General features: G+C 46.1%; 1 protein-coding gene across 1 annotated transcript; it reads right to left on the bottom strand.

Moving 5' to 3' along the window:
• Positions 1–5,120: 5,120 nt before the first annotated feature.
• Positions 5,121–21,819, bottom strand: CFAP53 (cilia and flagella associated protein 53). The gene is made up of 8 exons (XM_058825932.1): positions 21,721–21,819; positions 20,607–20,836; positions 17,982–18,158; positions 11,890–12,193; positions 8,895–9,113; positions 7,701–7,917; positions 7,142–7,244; positions 5,121–5,689 (listed from the first exon to the last, which is right to left on the bottom strand). Exons 1-8 carry the CDS (start codon positions 21,817–21,819, stop codon positions 5,467–5,469), a joined length of 1,572 nt encoding a protein of 523 aa, XP_058681915.1. The 3' UTR covers positions 5,121–5,466.
• Positions 21,820–22,510: the final 691 nt, after the last annotated feature.

Genomic DNA, 22,510 nt, shown 5'->3' with positions numbered 1-22,510 from the left:
CTCCGCCGCGCCCCGCTCAGGTATGGGGAGGCTCGCTCGGCTCCCTTCGGCTCGTCTTTTTTTTTTTTTTTTTTTTTTTTTTTTCTAAAAGAGAAAGCTCATTTTAATAAATATTTTTTCTTCCCGTCCGCTCCCCCCGCGGTCCTCAGCATCCCGGCCAGCGCCGGCGACCCCCGGGTCCCCCCCCACGACAGCGCAGGTTGGTGCTGCCTTTGGGAGCTTTTTTGCCTTTTATCCATCTTCCTTTCTCGCAGAAGACGAGTAATTAAGCCCCAAACAGGTACCCCTTGGTGGTTTTCAGGTCTTCCATGCCCCACCGGTCTCTGGGGATCACCCACACTTTGGGGAGTGAGGGCCGGCATTCCTGGGGTGTCCTTTGCCAGGACACACCTGTTCCCCGGCACAAGAGCATTGCCCTCGTGAGCCCATTGGGAATCCACTCGAGAAATGTGCCAGGGATAGGTTTTTGTCTGTCTTCTGCCTGCAGGTGGGTTTGGGGTCCCACCAGCGCCGCTGCTCCTGGGCCCTGCTTGTGTGTCACTCCTACCCCGATGGCAGGAATTGCAACTTCCACAGCAACAGCCAAAAATTGATCCCAGCCTGTCAATCCGTGCCCATGCTGCTTCCCTCCATCCCACGGGAGCACCCTGTTCTGCAATTCATGCTTATACGGCACTTTTGGAGCCTGAGAAGGAGCATGAAATGCAAAGAATTCCTAATTAACCACTGCTGCTATTCTTTATCATTCAAGGTATTTTGCATATTAACTGAGCAGGCAGAAACCACACTCAGCAGATCCTGCTCTCTGTCACAGTTGTTTACTCCGTCACTGGGATCCCTCCTCCCGTGGTTTCAGGCTGTGCCACTCACAGGGCACCCACAGCCTTTCCTCAAAGTGATCACTGGTGGCATCTCGCACTCTGCTGCTTGTCCCCTGCGGGATAAAACTCTCCCCTTTGTCATGTTTTCCCTCTTCCACCCCCAGAGCCTGGCAGAGAGCAGAGCTGATTTGGTGGAAGGACAGCCAGCATTGCAGATACCTCTCTTCCAGCTCTGATATCTTTGGTGAATCAAAAAAAAAAATTGCAGGTGGCTCTGGGGGAAGTCTGGGAAGGAGGAAAGAAGGGGAGAAAAAAACTGCACCATGTCTAGAAATTACCCTGGGAAAATTTGACAGCATAATCTCTGCAAAGCCTCCAAGAGAGCTTTGTCAGGCAAACAAAACTTGCTCCTCTCATTTCATTAAATCAACTGCAGAAACAAAACGTGGAGCACTGGTGCAATTAGAAGCGAAGCTTTCAGTGAAGCTGGGGTAGCAGAGATAGCCCAGAGGCAAAGCACAGCCATTCCTGTGAAATACCAGCTGTGATTCTCCATTAATCTAAAACTTTAATTAAACTCAGAAGCTAAAAAACCTCAAAATACATACAGAATCCCTGAAGTATGTCCTGACTGCTGAGTTGCTGGAAATTTTCTCCTCCAGGAGGTAGAAGCTTCTTTCCATTTGGGAATCAAAACTTGTGTTGATCAAATTTAACAAGCACAGGCTGCTAAATAGCAGTTTATGGTACCCTCTCTTGCATTCACATGGGAGGCGCCTTGAGGTAAAAATTAACTAAATACCACGGTTTTTCCCCATTTATGCACAGACAGTGGATTCTTTGCAAGTGCAGGACAGGCTGGAGTTCATTTTAAGGTCCTGGCCTTGTTCCTGTATTGTAATGACACATGGAGACCCAGGAACAGATGGATGGATGGACAGGTGATGGCACAGGCCAGGGAGGAGCATCAATTCTGACAGCTCTAAATGTCATCAGGACAGAGCTGGCTGTTGCTGAGTACAACCCCAGGTCCTGAATTTTTGCATGCAAAGATGTCCCAAAGACCTCAAGTCTGGATTTCACTCCTGCACCACAGAGAAGTCACCACATGCTACTGGCACAATCCTGGGGTCTGGCAGAGTCACTGTACCCTGAGAGTTGTTGCACTGGCTGTTTCTGCTGCAAGGGTTCCTACCTGAGTTAAACTAATTATAAATTATTCCAGGTGATAAAGCCATGAATAATTAACATTCCTGCAAATAGAACTGATTCTGTCCAAAGCCCTGCAGCACAGGAAGCAGGGACCAAGCCAGCACCTTGCCACAGGGCATGGGGAACCACTCCAGAGATCATCATCTTGTGTGTGGCCAAAAACATCACCATGGAAAGCCCTGGGGTCAGCATAAAAGCCCTTGTATGCAGATGGGTGCTTGTAGAAAAGTCTTAAAGCCTTGGGAGATGCTGAGGATTCAAACTCTGGAGTGAGCCTGGGATGATGTGATCAGGGACTGGCAGTCCCAGCCCTGCCACAGGCAAGTCACCCACACGCTCCACACCTCTGCTTTTCCTCTGTCACCACGACAAATTGAATTGAAAAATAGAGGGAAGAATATTTTTCAAAGCTCTGGTACATGTCTAAGTGAAGAGGCTGCAGCTGCCAGGTTTCTAAATGCCAGTGGTTCTGTTTCTGGGTGGCTCAGAGCCCCAGTGCAGGACAAGCTCGAGTCTGGGCCAGGCTGCTTCCCTCACCAGTGGTGTCCCTGCGCTCAGGGTTTAATAGCTGGTTTGCCTGCAGGATTGCTCACTGGGGCAGGAAATGCCACAGGATTTCAGGAGCAGCAGCTAACACTCCGGAGGTGCCCTGCAAGCCACAATTCCAGATGTGTTTGGCTTGTGACTGCCTGGTGACCTGTAAGTCAGAAGTGTAACGTGAGCGCTGGCCCGAGGCAGGCAAAGGCACCACCATGCTTTGAAGCACGTCCTGCTTGCTGCCCTATTTGCCCAGCCTACTGCGAGGAGATCCAAGGAGCTGGAAGAAGATGGAAATCAGCAGGATTAAGGAAACACTTCAATCTTGCCAGAGAAAATCATTCTTACTGCATCCCTCCTCTGTTGGGGGCGGCAAGAAGGTGCCTCGCAAGGAGGCTCTGACCCACCCAGCCTCACCAGTTCTTCTGGACCAACCTGAATCCTGCAAAGCACTTGCCAGCAAAGGGTTCAGCCCCAGAAACACATTCATACACCAACAGTTTTCTCTCAGAAGAGTTTAGTTGCCCGTTATCCCATGGGAATTCACTCCTGCTGAAGGCAAACTTCTTCCAGTCTGATCTTTTAATCTTGTGCAGACCTCATGTTCATTGCAGAGGAAATTTGCCTCCAGGAGCAGGAGCTCAGACACTCTATAAATGTTTGATAGCTCTGACCACCTCTTCTGAGTTATTATTTTATTAAAAAAGGAGATTTATTATGGTTCTGGGTGACTTGAATTCACAAAGCTCACCAATATGGTATTTTTTTATCTCTCATATCGGGTGTACCCAACAAATGTCACAGCCTTTAATAACATGCTTTAATTAATCCTGGAATTCTGAATGTGCTATTATCTTCATTTTTCAAAGAGAGGTCACAATAGTAAAGGAAAATCTACATTGCTTGCACGGGCTAGTCCAGGAGTCTGCAGCAGACCAGGAAATTAATCTCTTAATCATTCTGCCAATTTGACTCAGTGGTGAGAGCACAGACCTTCGACTACCTCAGCTCTCTGCACTGATGAAACTATTTCCTTTATCTGGGATGGCTTCCCATCTGCAAAACAGGAGCAGCTCTGATGTCCTCTGTGTATCTTTGGAGATGGCTGCTGAAAAGCACCATGTACAGGCTCAACATCCTGCTTACCAGCCTACCTGTCCCAGCCTGATGCCTCATCTTCTTGGAAGCTTCCTTCCTCAGTATCTGTAGGACAAAACCTGTTTGGATCCAAGGAATCCAAGGAAGAAGCCATGAGAGGCACTGCTCTGGTCTGTCGGGATGGAAGCAGTTCCAGAGGACCTGTCTCTCTCCCATCTGGTGACTCAGGAAGTTTTGTCTGTCAGCAACAACAAAATCCCACCACACTCCTTTTCCCCTCAGCAGGGCCAGGTTCTTCCACCGTTTACACCCAGAATTAGCTGGGCTGCTGAAAGACCACTGATACTGTTTCAGATTAATACATCTCCACCTGGCCTTTTTTCTCCACAGGGGACAAAAAAGCGTTTGTCAGCTTGGTGTCTGCTTTAAACGGAGAGGAAACAACTTCGCAGAGTGTTTGTTCCTGATTTGTTCCAAGATATCTGGGATCTGGTGCTCCTGAGCTCTGATTCCAGCTATTCATCAGCTCCTCTACGCACCCATTCATGTTCTCACACAACAAAAACACAACCTGGTTTGCTGACAGGGGGCCACAAACTGAAAAGGAGGGTGGGAAGGCAAAAATGGCAGAGCAAGTGGTTAGTAGAAGATGCAAGTTTTGGAAGAAAAGGGTGAAAAAGCAGGAGCTGGAGGAAAGATGGCATAAGCTGAAAAGCTGAAGGAGAGAGAAACAGCTGCAGACAAGCAGCAGCAAAGACTCCTATGGAAAAATGAAAAAAAGGACATAAAACGTTTCCAAATGCCACAAAGTCTGTGAGCAGGAAAGGATGAGAGGTTTTACATGGATTCTTCACTTCCCTCCTCTGAACAGGACAGAGTTAAAACTAATGAAATAGTTTTGACTATTTTTTATTTCCAGCAAGGAGCTGGTCAAGAGCAGCTGGGTCACTCCTACCCATGCTACTCATGTCACCCACTGTTCCTCCTGCATTTGGGGCAAGCTGGCCACTGGCATGGGGGCAGAGAGGTCAGCGAGATGTCCCTGTTCCCCACTGCCAAAACCCACCAACACCTTCCTGGGGACAGCCAGCCAGCTCCTGTGTTGCTGTTTTAAAATGGTGGTGGTGCTCTGGCCCCCCATTCCATGTCCTCAGAGTGTGGTGATCCAAGGAAGCCCAGAGAGGCAGAGGTGCCATGAAAATTATAGAGAATAAACCTTTTTACAAGACACCTCTAACTTCAGCTCTGCACACTTAATTCTGTCTGTGAGAGGATTCACAGACTTGGGACTCCAGTACTCCACAGATCATTCAACAGCTACCAGAATCTATGCAAAAGAATATCAGCTTTTTCATGTTCACCCCGCAGTAAAATACATTTGGAGTTTTATACTTGGTATCTAAATACAAAGAAAAGAATTTTGCAGACATTTTCAGTTTGAAAGGCATTTAATAAAGGCTTGCTTTAAGTTTTCTACAAATTTTCTTTGTGAAGATTTAAAAGAATGCCTGTGCATTATTCATGTTATAATAATACACTATTATATTGTAGAGGGCAGACAATATTCTTGAATTAAAATTTCAAGCACTTTGGATTGGATCAGATTTGTCCAAAAAAAAAAAAAAAATCCATGGGAGGAAAAAACCCTTTAAAATACTATGTTTCGTGTAATTTCCAATTAAATGTTTTGAGTATCACCAGGGAGAGATTTCTTCCAACTCAAATCAGGTATAAGCATCCCAAGAAAATGTTTTTAGGGGCAACTGAGTGAGCTAAAATACCACAGTGAGTGATGCCCTTAAGAGTCAAGCATTAGTGCTTTTTTCGTAGTGGGAGGCTTTAGTACAGACTTGTTGGGCATTGACAGAATTAACCGTACCCTTTCCTGGTATTTTCTCTCTGCTTCCATATTTGATTCATGCTCTTTCTGCCTCTTCTCTTCCTCAGCTTTTTGGAGACACTGTTGATAGGCAATTTGAGTTGTGAGCTGGTCTCTGTATTCTTTGGCCTTCTGTACTTTTCTGGAAATGCCAAATGAATAGATTATTTAAGCAGTGTGGGTGAAAAGAATAAACTTTGTTGTTATTATTATTATTATTATTATTATTATTATTATTATTATTATTATTATTATTATTATTATTATTATATCTGTTAGCATTTGAGCTTAGACTAAAGACCCTTTTAACAGTTCAAAGCTCCTTTTAACAGTTAAGAATAATTGCCACTATTAACCAAATGCTAACCTTATGTTCTTCAGAGAATTAACTGCACTCTGTTGTATCCTATAAAGCAGACTGTAAAACCAGTGCTCAGCCAGAGAGAGGGAAAGAACTCCCTGAAATCAGCATGCCTTCCCTGCTCCTCACAGCCATGGTGAGAGGAGAGAGGATGGGGGTACCAGGTCTCAGTCCATCCCTGCCTTGGGCTCAGTGCTGCTGCTGACACCCATCCTCACCCTCCTTCTGAGAAGAACAAGTCCCTGCTGCACTGAGATCCCTGGAAGTGGCTGTTGGAAGAAATCAATCTTCCACCCCACCTCAGGACTCATGTAGTGCTTTCACTACCCTCTGGAGAAGCAGAGGAAACCTTCCGTGTTCAGGCGCTTCTGGAGCAGGAGTCACACAGACACTTGGATGCCAACAGAGCAGTCAGGACTTGTGCACTAACTCAAGAGAGCTGAGCCACAAACCCTTCCTGACACTGCCGAGTGCCATCTCTGCTAAGTGGAGCATATCCCAGCTGCAGCCCAGCCTGTCTCCTTCACAAGGGTGACATTTCTGCCACAGACAGGAGATTGTTCCCAATACAGCCCACAGAGAACACAACAGATACCGGCTCGGGAAGGAGCTACTTGTATCCCACGGACAAGAGTGGAGACAGGGCAGGAATACAAAAGGGGAGTGAGTTAAGGCCCTTTGCCCAAGGCTTTGCATGACACCCAGAGGAACATTCTAGCTACTGCGTGTAAGGATCTGCTCATCCAGAGGCACTGTGAGGCACAGAGAGCCGGGTTATGTGCTGCAGCCTGGTGTTCTGGTGGCTGACATAGGGTTGTTCAAGGGATGTCTGTGGGTGGAGTTTAGCAATAAACCCGGACACACTTGTTCTCCCGGGGCAGGAACAATAAAACCTTTCATTAACCCTCCTCCCCAGACTTCTTCCACTTGTAACAACAGCTCAGAGTATGAGGGGATGTGTTTAGGAAATGTGATTGATGTAAGTCACATGATGATCCAAAAAGACCAACACAAGGATATCTGCCACTATTTTCTGAGGTCAGAATTAATGACTTGATACCAACTGCAGTGTTACAAGTCTGCTATTGGGCAGTTTGGAAATGAGAAGATGTGTGGTGGGAAAGCCTCTCTAAATAGAAGTCCAGCCAGTGGAAAAAAAAAGAAACAGCTTGCTCACGAGTTTAAAAGATTGATCTGCAAAGAAATGAACCAACGAGGTTAGAAGAAAAATACCTTATACGTTTTTCTTCTTCTTCACGTTCGAATTCTCTGATTGCTTCAGCCATTTTCTTCTTCTCTTCAGCAATCTCTGTTTTCCTCTGTGCTTTTTTCCGCACTGGAAAACAAAACCAAAAATCCTTTCAGAAGGTAGCAGCTCTGCTGAGTTTGAAGGGACAGTGAAACTGCATTTGGGCTCAGTAGCCTAAATAGCAAGCTTTCAGTTTTGTTGCTTCTGAAGGGCCACACAAACATAATACAACAGCAAGTGTATTCTCAGCTTATTTGTTTCTCATCCACTCAAAACTGGAAATTTTTCACATTCAGGACTTCATAACAATATAATTAATAATAATGACCATTTTCCCATGCAATCCTTACTTTCCTAGGCTTTGCTGTGGTGATGGCAATGGGGAATTAGTGTAAGGAATGCCTTTAGGAATGCATTTGGGAATAGGCTCAGGGAGGGTCACATTGTTGTCCCCTCTATCACACAGAGTGTGCTGGGCCAGACGCTGTTCCCAGCAGCAGGGTGTTGTACTGCCTCTGCCCAGTCGTGTGTTCGACCACTTACACTTCTCCTCCATCTGAGTCTGTCTTGTGTTCACGACATCTCTCAGCAGCTGAAATCGAGCCTCCCTCTCTTCTTGCATTTTCTCAACCCTCTTGGCCCAAGCCTGATCCCTCTCTTCCTTCAAGAGCTTCTCGTCTTCTCTTTCTTGCTCCTTCTCCCTCCTCAGCTGTTCAGCCAGATGATCCAGGTAAGTAAGCTGCTCCTTCAACAGTGCTTGCTGCAAACACACAGACATTTGCAGATCTGAGTCAATTAGTCCAAAAAGGCCTTTCAAAGCCTGAAGAGAAGAGGTGGTTCACAGCCAGTGTGGGAGCTAGGACCTGCCATGGGAAAGAACTGCTCAGAATCCTCTACCTGGCAAACAGACAACAGGACAAATACAGAGAGGTCCCTTTCACCACAGCAGCTCAGCTGCCTACCATACACCCATTTTCTAGATTTTCCACCTGACCAGGTGATTCCAGTATCACCTGCATTAAATATAATCATATCATATCATATATATCACCTCCTGTAATTCTGCAGAAATGTCTAACATTGAGTTGATACAACTTTCCTAACCTACATGAGCTTCTAAACACCTCTCTCCTGTGTCCTAGACCCCCTGAGACTCATTTGCAAGCTGAAGTTGGACAATCTAGTTGTTTTAACTTCAGGAAATGACAGACACATCCACTGATTCATGGCATCTCCAATAAATAAAATATGAGAATTTGCATCTATCTATATGTTGTTCTGAAATATTTTAAAGTTTTTTAGCAGTCATTAATTACAGTAAGTTAAATATTTCCTTTCTTCTGCAGTTACAAATACTTCATACATTAGGTCCATGAAACAAAAAACTAGTTTTCCAGCCTCTATTATGTCCATGCAGTGTAAGGATGATAAAGCTCAATGAAATCAGCATGGACAAAATTCCAGGATTTCCTGAGAGCCCTCATTTCATTTATCCAGCCTGGTAGCCTTGCTGATTGCAAAGCAGGCTTTAAAGTGCTGTAGTTTTAACAGCTAATGGGTTTCTGCAGAGGTGCAGAGCACTGGCAGGAGGAGAGGCAGCAGGCTGTTCAATAAAAGAACTGTCTCATTCAGGGAGAAGGGCTTGTGTCTGTTCCCTATTACCCTGTGCAGTTCACAGGGCCACAGAACTAGCCTAGATGAGGTATTGCCCCACAATTTCACAATGAAACACCTTACTTTTTTTGTTGCTATCTCAGCATATATCCTGTTGGGGTCCTGAAAGTCTTCTTCCAACATTTTCTTCTCTTGGGCAAGTTGAGCTTGTTTTACTGCATCAAGATGTTTCTGCTTGTCCTGCACTGCTTTGAGCAACAGCTCCCTGCACTCCTTCTGCTGATGTCGCCTCTTTCTCTCAAGCTCTTCATTTTCCTTCCTAAACTGGTGCAGATCTTCTTCCTACAGGGATAAAAGTAGCCAGCTTGTAAAATCACTGCCTAACTTCAAACTAAGTGCTGGCTAGAGTTAGTTTATTGCAACACTGAAGTGCAAAGCCTTGCTGGCAACACAGAATCAGTATCATCCACTAGACCTGGTAATGCTAAACATTTTAGCATGTCATTCGTTAGAATTCAGGATTTTTATCTCTAATTATCAGCTCCACTTCAATACAAAAACTGTATTGTGCCTGGTGTTTCCCAAATGTTTCAGGCAGATAGAGTCATCTCTTTAGGGAAATCAATATTATTGCAGCAGTTTGATCTATATCCAAGTGTTCATAAGCACTGACAAATAACAGGGCCACGTGTTCCTGCTGTTTCTGTAGGTATTATCTGTCCTGTGCCTGTGTTGGGTGTTCAGAGCATTGCATCTCTACTGGTCCTAAGGCTGCACTAAGTCAGTGATTGGACCCTTGTATTCTGATGGGCAGTTACTGAATTTCCATGGTTTCAAATCATCCCACTTCATATTGGAAAGAACTTTATATTCCACTTTATATTGGAAAAATGTGCGGTGAAACTGAGCTCTTAAAAAACAATGATAAATCACAAATGGGGATTTGAGATCAAATAGGTATTTGTATATTCAAGATTATTTAGCCCCCAAAAAATTCGAAAGTAGCATCATTAAGTAATTTATAAGCATAATTTCTGGACATCTTGCAATTGAGTAAGTGTACAAGCACAACTGCACTGAAACATAGTCATAACACAGTATGTGACCATCACTAGCATTGTATTATCTCAGAAACCATACTTCAGCTTTGCAGGCACACAGTTTTTTGACAACCTGTTTTTAAATGTCTCTTTTTTAATGTGAATGAGTCTTTTAAAATGCTTCAGCAGGTTTGTCATAAACAGCATGTCTAATCTTCCCCATATGGAAGCAGAAGCTGCTCTCCCTAAGGAACATCCCTTTTTTATGCTGGACATAAAGCACCCATGGGTTCTTGCAGTATTTCAGAGACAAAGATGACTTTGCATCTGCCTGAACTGTCAAATTCACTTTCAGAAGCTGGTAAAACAGCTTTGAAACTCAACATGTATATAATTTGAGGAATAGAATGAGTAATCCAAAAAGCTTTGAACAGCAAAGGTGGAAAGAAAGCAGAAGTGGTTAGCAGTCTGCTGTGCAAGCTGGCACATGTCTTTGGATGAATTCTGACACCAGTGAAGCTGTGTCAGAGCAGCCAAGGATGGGACCCATGAAGGTTTGTTCACTGGGGTAACTCAACGCTGCAAATGTACAAAGAAGTGGTTGCCAACCACGCTTCTGCAAGCCAGGACCAAAGTGCTCTGGCAGAAACTCATGAAACAACAGTCAGGATATCATGAAGTTAATCACCTTCCAAGAAATCACAATTCTTTTAGGGAAAAATAAGACAAAGGAGGAAGGCAACTAATATAGGTAATGCAGCTAAAGAAAAAATTGCTGTCTCTGCTGGAAGGATATCCACTTCTGAGACATCCTGGTGCACACATGTGGTCTACCATGCCAAAGGTGCGAGTTTTCCTTCACTAAATATTCTGTTTTCATTGCAACAACCAGGAGAACCCTTGATGCACACTGTCCATTCACCCAGATGAAACTCCTGGTCATTAGGGGCTACCAGTCTGCAATGAAAAACTTGTAATGAGGCCATCTGCTGCATCCCTCTTCTGCTGAGAATGGATTCATATTCCATACAGAAACTCCCCTTCAAAGAAAGCTTTTTTTTTTTTTTTTCCTTTCCAGAGGCTCAACCACTTTATCAGAAATGTATCTCCTTGACAGAGCCGCAGGCTGCTGTCTCCAGGGGAAGATACAGAGTCTTCTATTCTAATAGTGCTTTTCTGAAAAGGCCAGTTAAGGAGCAGCATTCTTTGCCGGGGAGGTTTGGCAGTGCCTTAGAAGTTGTTACAAGAAGATAATTCTGTTCTACATATTTTTAAGTAAGCAAAACATTATTCTAGCTTGGAATAAGGGCACTGTGGTTTCACAGCCAGCATTTTCAGAGCTTTAGATCCATTATTGTCTCCTTTTTACAAAATGTAGTATATATAATGCCAGCAACCAGCTTCCAGTGTCTAACAGAGTATCCTGAGTGATCATTCAGCCTCTACATGTAAAGAGCTGCAAAATGAAGACTGAGTCTGAGCTAAATAGCCTCCCATAATTTAAAGTCAACACAGAATACTGAACTAGCAAGCCACACTAAAGCCAGCAAAACCACAGAAAGAGAGATGGAAAAGGATGATGAAAAAAGAGGGTAGTGGCCAAACAGTTGGGCCAAGGTAGCCAAATGCCTCCTGTGATGTGTGCTCAACCGCAGCCAGGTCTAACAGGTGAGAGAGCTCAGGTGCTGCTTGCTAATTTGTTTAAAATATATATATAAAAAATAAATATTTCAGCTGGGAAACAAGACTCTCCTGCTATCCTGCAGGAAACTGGAAGTCAAAAGCTACAAAGATACTTGGCAAAAGCTTTAAAATGTTTCCATTTCCCACAATGGCTCTGAGAGACCGAGTGCCAAAACCCTTTAGGGTGCCGAGTTTCAAAAGATGCATTTCCCTCTGTAAGCAGGAATGCCTTTGCCACAGTTCTGGAAAAGAGGCTTAGCTTAACAGCACAGGCTCAGATACTAATGGAATCACTGAAGATACAAATAAGGTATGGATTAGTCTAAATGTCTAGTAAGCCTGTCATTAGAAGGGCCTTCTGCACAAGCCTGAATGCAGAACACTACGGAAATTACCAGCCATTCAGCCTCCTTTTTCATCTCCTGCTTCTTCTCCTCTTGGCGAGCGGTGTGCACGGCCACCTGGGCTTCACGCACATCCAGCATCTCCCGGATCCGCGCTGCCACCTCCTGCGCCTTCAGCTCTGCTTCCTCATCCTTAGCCAACAGCTCCTTCTCACAAATCTCTTCCAACTTCTGCTCCTGCATCTTCTCTTCCTTTTTCAGGATCTCCTTCAGAGTCTGCTGGGCCAGCTGGCAGTCACCCAGCTCCTTCTCACTCTGTTTTTTACAGAGTATGCGATACTCTTCACATCGGTTTCTGAAAGGCAATGTAAAAGGCTTTTTTAAAAAGTCTCAAAACAATAAGCAGGTCTGCAGGTGTGTGGTGAATGAAGGCCCCCAGCTCATCACTGCTCAAAACATAGCAACCCAGGACTCCAAGTTATACCCCTGGTCTGACACTGATTCCTTATAGATCCTAAGGAACCAGAGAGCCTGATTTGATGGAGGCTTTGACATTAAAGAGTTATTATTTGAATTTGTAAAAAAAGCCTAAATCAGCTTCCTCACAAGGGGAAGTGAAGAGGCAGCAGCAATCCCTGCTCCCTGTGACAGGGACAGGGACAGCACCCAGGGACAGAACCCAGGGAGGTTCAGGTGGGATATCAGGGCAAGGTTCTTCCCCCAGAGGGTGCTGGCACTGCCCAGGCTCCCCAGGGAATGGTGACATTCCCGAGAATGCCAGAGCAGGGCCAGGAGCTGGACTGGAGGATCCTGGTGTGTCCCTTCCAGCTCAGGATATTCTGTGAGTGTAAATGAACGCACAGTACATCCACACATTATATACCCAATGTGTGCCCTACATGGAGCTGGAATGTGGGGGGTTGTGTGCAAATATACCTTTTATTATTCACATATAAAACACATGCATGCCACACTTATTCAAACATCTAGGTTGGTCTCTGTTCAAATGAAGACTTACAGTAAGTTTGTAAGTCACCTGGAATCTTATTCATATTCAGAAAATGCTGCAATGGTGGAAATGTGGGTTACACGGTTGAGCAGGAACCACTAGAAATTTATTAATTTTTTAAGTAAAGTTCTGCAGGATAATTCAGACAAGTTGCAATAAAAGCCTGGAGAAGGTAGAAAGTCAAACAAGTAATGCAGCTCTCAATTTTCATTTACTCTCTGCAACTGAATTGCATATAAAAAGGTAATTTATCTTCAGTTGAAGAACACTGAACTAATTGCAGATTCTGCTTTTACTTTTGCAAACAAAGCACTATTGAGATCAACACATGCCATCAAACAATATTTAATTTGAACAATCTGCAAACATTTTAATTCTGTTCTATTAACAGATTTTCATTAAGTCAGAATGTGAAATTGGCAGGCAAAGGTGAAGACCTGCAAATGTGAAGGATCTATAAGCTCTAACAGACACATGTGAATGCTGTGAAGTGAAAAGATATCTCACAATTTCATGCTGAATGAAACCATCTTCTACAGATTATTGAAAAGGTATTTAGGAATTCACAGAAGATATCACAGCCTGAATCATGAACAACTTCATGGCAGCAGTAGTTACCTGCACAATGTGAAATACTATGACACTACACAAGCTTCAGCTGACTATCTTGTGAAACAAAAATAGTAAATATTTATCAGGCAACTATCTCAATGCTATTACCAATCTCCATATCAGGACAGCTATTTAATTTTCAGAGCAGAGGTCTCACTACATTTTCTCCCTGTTGGCTTTCAACAGTTGCTGCCTCACATTTCCCTGGTGCAAGGACATCTCTCTGTTCATCCTCTCGGCTAAAGCACCCAGTGCCATGGAGCCTGTGCTGAAAGGTGAAGGGCACCACACACACACAGTGAAAGGGGCAGCAGTGCTGTGAAAACATTTCCATTCTGCTTGCTATTTGCTGGACCTGCCCCAGCCCTGAGCCCCCTGCCCTGGGCTGATCCCCCAGCGTGGGCAGCAGGGGAGGGGGGATTCTGTCCCTGTGCCCCTGTGCTCAGGTGAGACCCCACCTGCAGAGCTGCCCCAGCCCTGGGCAACAACAGCACAAGGACGTGGAGCTGCTGGAGCCAGCCCAGAGGAGGCCACGCAGCTGCTGCCAGGGCTGGAGCCCCTCTGCTCTGGAGCCAGCCTGGGAGAGCTGGGGCTGCTCCCCTGCACAAGAGAAGGCTCCAGGGAGAGCTGAGAGCCCCTGGCAGGGCCTAAAGGGGCTCCAGGAGAGCTGCCCAGGGACTGGGGACAAGGCCTGCAGGGACAGCAGCCAGGCAATGGCTTCCCAGTGCCAGAGGGCAGGCCCAGCTGGGATATTGGGAAGGAATTGCTGGCTGGGAGGGTGGGCAGGCCCTGGCACAGGGTGCCCAGAGCAGCTGGGGCTGGCCCTGGATCCCTGCAGTGTCCAAGGCCAGGCTGGACAGGGCTTGGAGCAGCCTGGGACACTGGAAGGTGTCCCTGCCCATGGCAGAGATGACTTTGAAGGCTCCTTCCAACCCATAGTAAGACGCTGTAGTTCGGTTGCAGTGCAGGCTGGTGAAAAGGGATGGTTGTTGTACCTCTTGGATAAGACAGGAACTTCCTGACCACTCTTTGACCCAGCAACAGAAGCAGAGGGCAGATGAGGGATGTGCATGCCATGAGCCATGGCACATTCCAAGGAGTGCCCCTGCCGCCCAGCAGGTCAACAAACGTACTATGTCCATTGATGGTTTTGTTACATTTTACCACTTGAATCTATCTCTCATCTCCTGGGCGGGAGTTAGTGGTGATTAAAGACCACAGCACTAATCAGTATTCATGAAAAACATATCTCTCAAATGTTGTGAGGGAAACATGCCATTATTAAGATTTGAAATCTTACACCATTAGCAATAACTGTATTACCGTAACACAATGGGTTCAAAGTTCTCTCAGCATTGAAGTAATAAAGAACTAGTCCTTCTTCTCTGTGATTATAAACTAATCTGATATTTATTGAATTCCCAGGAGGGAGTACAAGTTAATTATGTTCAGCATTGCTAAAATTTTAATATAAAATAACCCTATAATTGCTTGATTTCATCAAAATAATTCCCTCAAAGCAGCTTTTACACCAACCCATAAACATCTGCTCTCCCAGATGGCAGGTTTTCTTCCTCACTTTGCTATCCTAAGCTTCTTAACATTAAAACTGTGCCTGGATGTGGCTACTTCCCAAAGACAGAACCTCCCCAGTTATTTATTAATTTCATGGCTGCAGCATGATGTTGCTGGGATAACAACATTCCCCATACAGATGCTTCTGATGTTACCACAAGAAAGAGGATGTGATATGTGTTTTATGCAAATTTTAAGACGTTGCAGTTTTCTTTAAAGTTACCAATGATGAACATGCCCTCAGGCTAGCTGAGTCTCTTCTCAGACAAGAGGTAGCCTTCCCTGAAAATGAATTCCAGCCAGATTCCTGTGGTCCAAGCCTTGTCCCCTCTGTCACCTTGTGACTAAGGACTCCTCCTGGTTAACATCACTACTGAGAAGCTGTAACACCTGTATCCTCAGGCCATGGCAAGCAGCCCACAGGGCTGATAAAAGTGCTGCCTTTTACTGCTCTGGAATAACATCTGACAATGCAGGTGCTCCTGTACCTCAAGGTTTGAGGTTCCACGCCTGCAAAAGAGTGGAGCACCTTGCTTGGAGTTAAAGTAAATACAAACAAGTCTGTATCGGGTTTCAGAAAGACATTCAAAAGAGTTGTAAATACACAGGCAAAGAAAAACAGATAATCAAAAATCATGTGTGTAATAATCATTCACCTGCTACTGGATTGACTTGCCAGGGCTCCTGAGTGTGCCCTGGAGTAATGATCTCCAAAGCAAGTGTTTACAGGAAGAAAATATGTTTTGTACCATTGATAAATGGCATTAAAAAGTAAAAATTAGCATTTATTTCATCTTTACCTCACCCTTTTTAATTTCTATTTTTGCACATGTTTTATAATGTACACAACATACCAGCACAGTATATTACTATATATTTTTATAGTTGATAAATAAATATATTGGGTTGAGTGTTAAAAGTTTTCACAGCTAGGCAGGTGCAGTCAGAGGATTGGATACCACTGCCATAGAGGACAGGCTGTGACACCATTACAGACTCCTGCTTGTGGATTTTCAGTAAGTGTTGGTCTCCTGAGCAGCAAATCCTGCTCCCAGGTCTCTGCCTGGACCAGGATGGTTTAGGAGGAAGAGTAACATCTAACAGCCAGACATCTGGGGCTACTTACACAAGACAAATACATGCAGATTGAGATATCAGAAGTCACTGGTCTAATCAGAATTAATTACCACAGCAGAGACTTCTTTCTTACTGGAAAAGGACAAAGACTAAAATATAACTAAGCACATCCATGTCACAGAACTTCTGTCAGCCGGTGTTTATCATAGTTCTGTTCTTTTACAGGAACCTTAATTTAAAAGTAGAAAGGGACACATCTAGAGGAACTAGATTCCCATTATATCAGGACAGTCAAAGAGAAGAACTCTGCCCTGTAGGATGAAGATTTATTTGCAAAGATACCCCAAGACTGCCACTCACAATAGCTGTGAAGAGAGATGGTTTCACTGCCTCTAAATCCCCTGAAAACATGCAGGCAGCAGAATGCCAACAGTAAAGCTTCAACAACACTTTTTAGCAGGAGGCTGTGTGGTGTGAATATTGTTTAGATCCCAGAGCAGAGTGGGAAAGGTAAAAGGATAATAATAGGATTAAATAATCCCATGAGACTGAGTGAACCATAGATCAACAGGGCAAAATTGGGAAGACAAAGGACCTGAGAAATTAAGACAGGCAACTACAGCGTGAAAGTTCACGTATGTGTCACCAGATGATGCAGTTCAGTGGTGTGATTCATTTTGCAATTAAAATGCCTAAAATTAGACATCTAAACAGGAATCTGCATATGTGCTAAATTCCCACTCTGATCAATGAGAACCTAATTAAAGTCAGTAGAGCTGGAGTGCAGTTCAACTGACAGGGCAGGATAAGCCTGTTTGAGACTGACTTTAGGCTCCTGTAACTGTCCTGATTTCAGTGGAGTTTTAAATAGAACAGGAATGCAGATTCCCAGGGAATATGAAGATACCAACACTCAGACACTTACCTTTAGGTGTCTATGTAACATCTCCTTGGTGTGTAAAACAAACTACAATACAAAATAAAAGACACTCCAGCAGAACCCCCTCCAAAGTATTTTAAAAGTGCGCTTTAACCACTTTGTGTGATAAAGAACAAACCAGAAGATGCAAAAGGCCACATTTTCAAACCACCATGTGAAGTTAGGCAGTATGTACTTCTAACACCTGTCTAAGTCAATAAACCCCACATTTAAACAAACATTTATGTGTGGAATTAGTTAATTAGAGTTTATGCACAAGTGAGAGCGAATGTTGATTTTTATCCCCAGCCTGTACACAGTGAGAAGCAGGTGCTGTAGATTTCACACTGTGGGAGACTGGGAAAGACACTTCAAATTATCACAATTGAATAACATTATTATTTCTTTCATGCCTCCCTCAGAAAACCAGATTTCCAAGAATGGGACGAGGCAAATTTCATGCCAAGGCCTCAGGTCCTAATAAGTACCTTGCAAGTTACTGCTTTCAATCAGGAAGACTTGGCACAGAACTTCAGGCTGCATAAAACCTTAGCTGCTGCTGCTACTCTTGGGAAGTATGCAAAAAATAAAAACACCGTCTTTTCGGACAATCTTAGCATTTTGGGAATCTCTGACATATTAGCTTAGCTTAGTAAGCTTGATTTAGGCCAAATTAACCTTCCACACACCCTGTTCACTCCAACAGTATAAAGCTGGAACAGGAATTACAAAAAGGGTGGACTTGGCAGGTGGAAATGCAAGGATGCTCATGTGGGACAAGGAGGACACACTACACTTGCAAGAATTAACTACTTTAATTTTTTCCGTCTTGCTTTTTCAATCAGTGTCATCTTTCCTTCCTCAGTTTATTATTGCCACCTTCTTTTTAAATTGTCCCTATATATTTATTTTGGGCAAATTCTCTTTTATAAGGTATTTTTATGGCAATACCTGAACTGTTGCTCTCGTTTCTCAGCCACCACTTTTAGTCTATCCTGCTCCCTCTTCTCCCTCAGTAATTTTGCTTGTTCCTTCATCTTTACTTCTCTGTTCTGTGCATTTTCTTCATCAAGTGCTTCCACCTCAGCAAAGTGCCTACTTTCCTCTGCCTCCAGAAAGTCACGCAGCCTGTAAGGAAAACATTTGAATAAAAGATAAATCAGTTCTTCTTTGATGAAGGACAAAATTTTAGTTTACTTGTTATTAACACAAAGTGGGTACTGGGCTCCTTTCAACACATCTTTCAAATATCAGAGAAGTGAACAAAATTTTAATTTGGGGATCATTCCTGTTGCCGCTGAAGATGAATAGATCACACGGACACAGGTCGAGGTGTGGTGAAGAGAAGAGAAAGTTTAATTTTTCCTCCAGGATTTATAGGCTCCTGACCACAGCCAGGGATTGAATGGTCAGGATAACACTTTCTCACTGCACTGGCCATGAGAGATGCCCATCACAAGACGTGTAACAGAAAGAATGTGCACATATCTATGTTTACAGTTACTGTCCTGGGAAAGTCTTTAGAAAACCATGTTAGCAAGCTCAGAAGCTGAGTTTTCAGGGCAACACATTCCTGTTGTGTCCATCAAGGGAATCTTACAGCACAACATGAGTGATTCTGTCCAGGCAGTTTAAACTCCAGATCTCACAAACCTACTTTCCGAGCTGCTTTATGACTTCAGTTCCCCATCCATCAAATTCTTCTGATTCTCAGACTACATTTGCCACCAGCTGATAACAATTAGATTTGGTACTATTGCTATCCTTTAGCACAGACACACAGAATATCCCGAGCTGGAGGGAGCCACCAGGATCCTCCAGTCCAGTTCCTGGCCCTGCACAGACACCCCAACAATCCCAGCCTGGGCACCCCTGGCAGCGCTGTCCAAAGGCTCCTGGAGCTCTGGCAGCCTTGGGGAGCCTGGGCAGTGCCCCACAGCTCTCTGGGGGAATGAACCTTTTCCTGATACCCTCCCTTCTCTCTGCATCTATAATTGTATCTTCTCTCAAACGACCTCTTGCTATTTTAGCACCACTCCACAGAACACTTCATCCTGAAATATCTTTGATGAGAAAATTATGTCAAATACGCAGTTTTTACACACACCATCACTTACTTCTCTGTTAATCCCAGCAGTGAGAAACCTGAGGCTACCAGGAATCACTGATTTCAGCCCAAATGCCACAGTGTCTCAGCAGAAAGGGACCTGAGGGTCCCGGCAGACAAGCTGAGCACAAGCCAGCGATGCACCCTTGTGGCAGAGAAAGTCAGTGGCACCTCGGGCTGCGGGAGAAGGAGCACTGTGAGCAGGTCCAGGGAGGGCAGCCTTCCTCTCGGCGCTGCTGGCACCCCACCCCGAGTGCTGGCTCCAGCTCTGGGCTCTGCAGCACCAGAGGACACAGCCTCAGCCGAGGGAGCCCAGTGGAGGGACACCGAGGGACATGAGCGTCTCTCCCAAAGGGAGAATCTCTCCTGAAGTTCCTTCTCTCCTGAGAGAGCTGGAATTGTCCAGCCTGGAGAAGAGCGGGTGCAGAGGGATCTTACCAATGTACACAAACTCCTGACGGGAGAGAATGCAGAGAAGACAAACACCACCTCCTCAGCAGTGCCCAGTGACAGGACAAGGGGCCACAGATTAAACCATGTGAAATTCCAAATGAACAGAAGAAAACTACTTGTTTTCTTTTTAATGTGAATGTGGCCAGATATTGGACAGGTTGCCCACAGAGGTGATTCAGTCTCCATCTGTGGAGACAAGCAAAACCCAAATGGGCACACAGTCCTGGACACCCTGCCCTAGGTGACTCCAGATCATCTCAGGAGGTTCCTTCTAACCCCAGTGGAACCCATGTACAATTCCCCTGAAGGCACATTACACCAAACTGACAACCTTCACAACTACAAAGTCACTTTGCCATGAAAGACTGAGAAATTATACACATGATTTTTTTCTCAAGATCCATACAGCACAATTCTGTTCTTTACATGGCAGCAATGTGCTTCACCTTTAATATTTTTGAAAGACTTCTGGGAGATTTTTTTTCAGCTGACTGTGCTGCTAAGTGTTATTTGTAGGACCTAAACATCAGCTTGATGAGTTTGCAACAAAATCCTCAGTGAAACTGAACTGGGAGAATTTCTGACACTTTGCTACCCAGAGAAGCTATGGGTGCCCACGGCAGGGTGGGTGGAACTAGGTGATTCCATCCAGCACAAACCACACCAGAATTCTATGATTCTGTGCCCCATCTCTGAAAATGTTCCAGGCCAGGTTGGACAAGACTTTGAGCAACCTGGTCTGGTGGGAGGTGTCCCTGCCAGTGGGCTTGGAAAAAGACGAGCTTTAAGGTCCCTTCCAACCCAAATAATTTCATCATTTTATGATTATATCAAGGTATTTTTCATTCTCTTTAAAAATCAAGCAGTGAAAAAGAGCTGTATTACTATTTCTACCCTTCTCTGCAGACAGGAGGCTCTGTAGCTACAGGCTACAGAGCTAAGTATTTGAACACTTAACACTGCCCGGCCCTCTGAGCACACACTGAAAACAGCAGGGGTGTTTTCTTGTTTGCTACCTCTCTCTTCTCACATCGATCTCCTGCAGGTACTGCTGCAGGGTTTCCCGGACCTTCCTCTCGGCAGTGCGGTGCAGCCATTTGTCCTCGCCGCCCTTGTGCCAGTCGCAGGCGTTGCGGTAGTGCCAGAACACCCGCAGGTCACGTTCTTGCTCACGCTGCTCCTCCTGCCGCACCCTCTCAGCCAAAATCGCCTCCTCCGCGATGTTTCTCTTGAAGGGCTTGGCTAGCTGCGAGAGAAAGGAAATAGAGAAAGGGTGGACACCTCATAGCACCCTCACATGATGCGAAGGGGCCTACAGTGAATCCAGAGAGGGACCCTTTATCAGGAGCCGTAGTGACAGGACAAGAAGTAATGGGTACAAAGTCAAAGAGGGAAAATTTAGGCAAGATGTAGGAAGAAATTCTTTTTGAGGGTGGTGAGGCACACACAAGTTTCCCAGAGAAGCTGCCCTGTATCTGGAAGTGTCCAAGGCCAGGCTGGACAGGGCTTGGAGCAGCCTGGGACAGTGGAAGGTGTCCCTGCCGTGGCAGGGGGTAGGACTGGATGAACTTTAAGGTCCCTTCCAACCCAAACTATTAATGGGTGAAAACATAAACTGTTAGTCTGTGTGGTTTTCAGTTGAATTTATGACTGTACAAGTACCTAACACCAAATGATGAGTTCATGGTAATTATGGGGTGATCACAGAATCACTGAGGCTGAAAAAGAGCTCCAAGATCATCAAGTCCAAGCTGTGCCCGATCCCCACCTTGTCACCTAGTCCAGAGCACTGAGTGCCACATCCAGTCCTTCCTTGGACACCTCCAAGGATGGGCACTCCCAACACTTCCCTGGGCAGCCCCTTCCAAGGCCTGAACGTCCTTTCTGTGAAGAAATTCCTCCTAAATTAGGCAAGCCTTGCCTATACCCCCACCCCATTTAGCACGGGGCTCCCCTGGACCCTTCACACAGCACCGGGCTCTCCTGGACCCCTCATACAGCACCGGGCTCCCCCGGGACCTTCAAACACAGCACCGGGAGCCCCGGGACTCCTCCCGGCCCGCTCCGGGGCTCCGGCCCCCACGTCCCCGCAGCTCCCTGGAGCGGAGCAGCCCCGGCGTGGCCCCTCACCAGCGCCACATCGTGCGGCCCGCAGCCGGTGAATTCCCGGCGCCTTTGGGTGTGAGAGCAGTGAGGGGGCCGGGGACGGGGCGGGGGCCGCGCCGCCATGGCGGATGGAGGCGCCGCCGTTGCTGAGGGGACGCGCGCGGGACGGAAGTGGCATCATGGCGGTGGGGGCGCTGAGGGGCTGTCCTGGCATGGCGGGAGCGCTGAGGGGCTGTCCTGGCACGGCTGGAGCGCTGAGGGGCTGTCCTGGTATGGCGGGAGCGCTGAGGGGATGTCCTGGCACGGCGGGAGCGCTGAGGGGATGTCCTGGCACGGCGGGAGCGCTGAGGGGCTGTCCTGGCATGGCGGGAGCGCTGAGGGGATGTCCTGGCATGGCGGGAGCGCTGAGGGGCTGTCCTGGCATGGCGGGAGCGCTGAGGGGCTGTCCTGGCACGGCGGGAGCGCTGAGGGGCTGTCCTGGTATGGCGGGGCCGGTGAGGGGCTGTCCTGGCACGGCGGGGGCGCTGAGGGGATGTCCCGAGGTCGGGGGATCGTCACGGCTGGAAGAGACCCTCCAGACCACCCAGCGTTCCCCTGCACCCAGCGCTGCCGCTGTCACTCCGAGCCCACCACACCGCGGCACCTGGAGCCACAGCCCAGCGCCTCCCGAACACTTCCAGGGACTGCAACTCCGCTGCCTCTCTGGGCACCCCGTGCCAATGCCTGCCCCCCCCCCCCCCCCCGTGTGGCAAAATGAGGAATACCTAAATTTTCTGAAGAAGCGGTGTTCTCTAACCATAGAACCATAAAGTAT

The sequence above is a fragment of the Poecile atricapillus genome, chromosome Z (assembly GCF_030490865.1).
Source record: "Poecile atricapillus isolate bPoeAtr1 chromosome Z, bPoeAtr1.hap1, whole genome shotgun sequence".
NCBI classification, from domain to species: domain Eukaryota; kingdom Metazoa; phylum Chordata; class Aves; order Passeriformes; family Paridae; genus Poecile; species Poecile atricapillus.
Note: the sequence above shows the minus strand (reverse complement) of the source record. Positions and strands in the feature narration are given on the sequence as shown.

Coding starts and splice junctions, on each gene's coding strand:
- CFAP53 (XM_058825932.1), bottom strand. CDS start 21,819: ATGGCGGCGCGGCCCCCGCCCCGTCCCCGGCCCCCTCACTGCTCTCAC. Junction 7,918..8,894: donor CTGAGATAGCAACAAAAAAA/GTAAGGTGTTTC, acceptor GTGTGTTTGCAG/CAAGCACTGTTGAAGGAGCA. Junction 7,245..7,700: donor GACTCAGATGGAGGAGAAGT/GTAAGTGGTCGA, acceptor TTTGTTTTCCAG/TGCGGAAAAAAGCACAGAGG.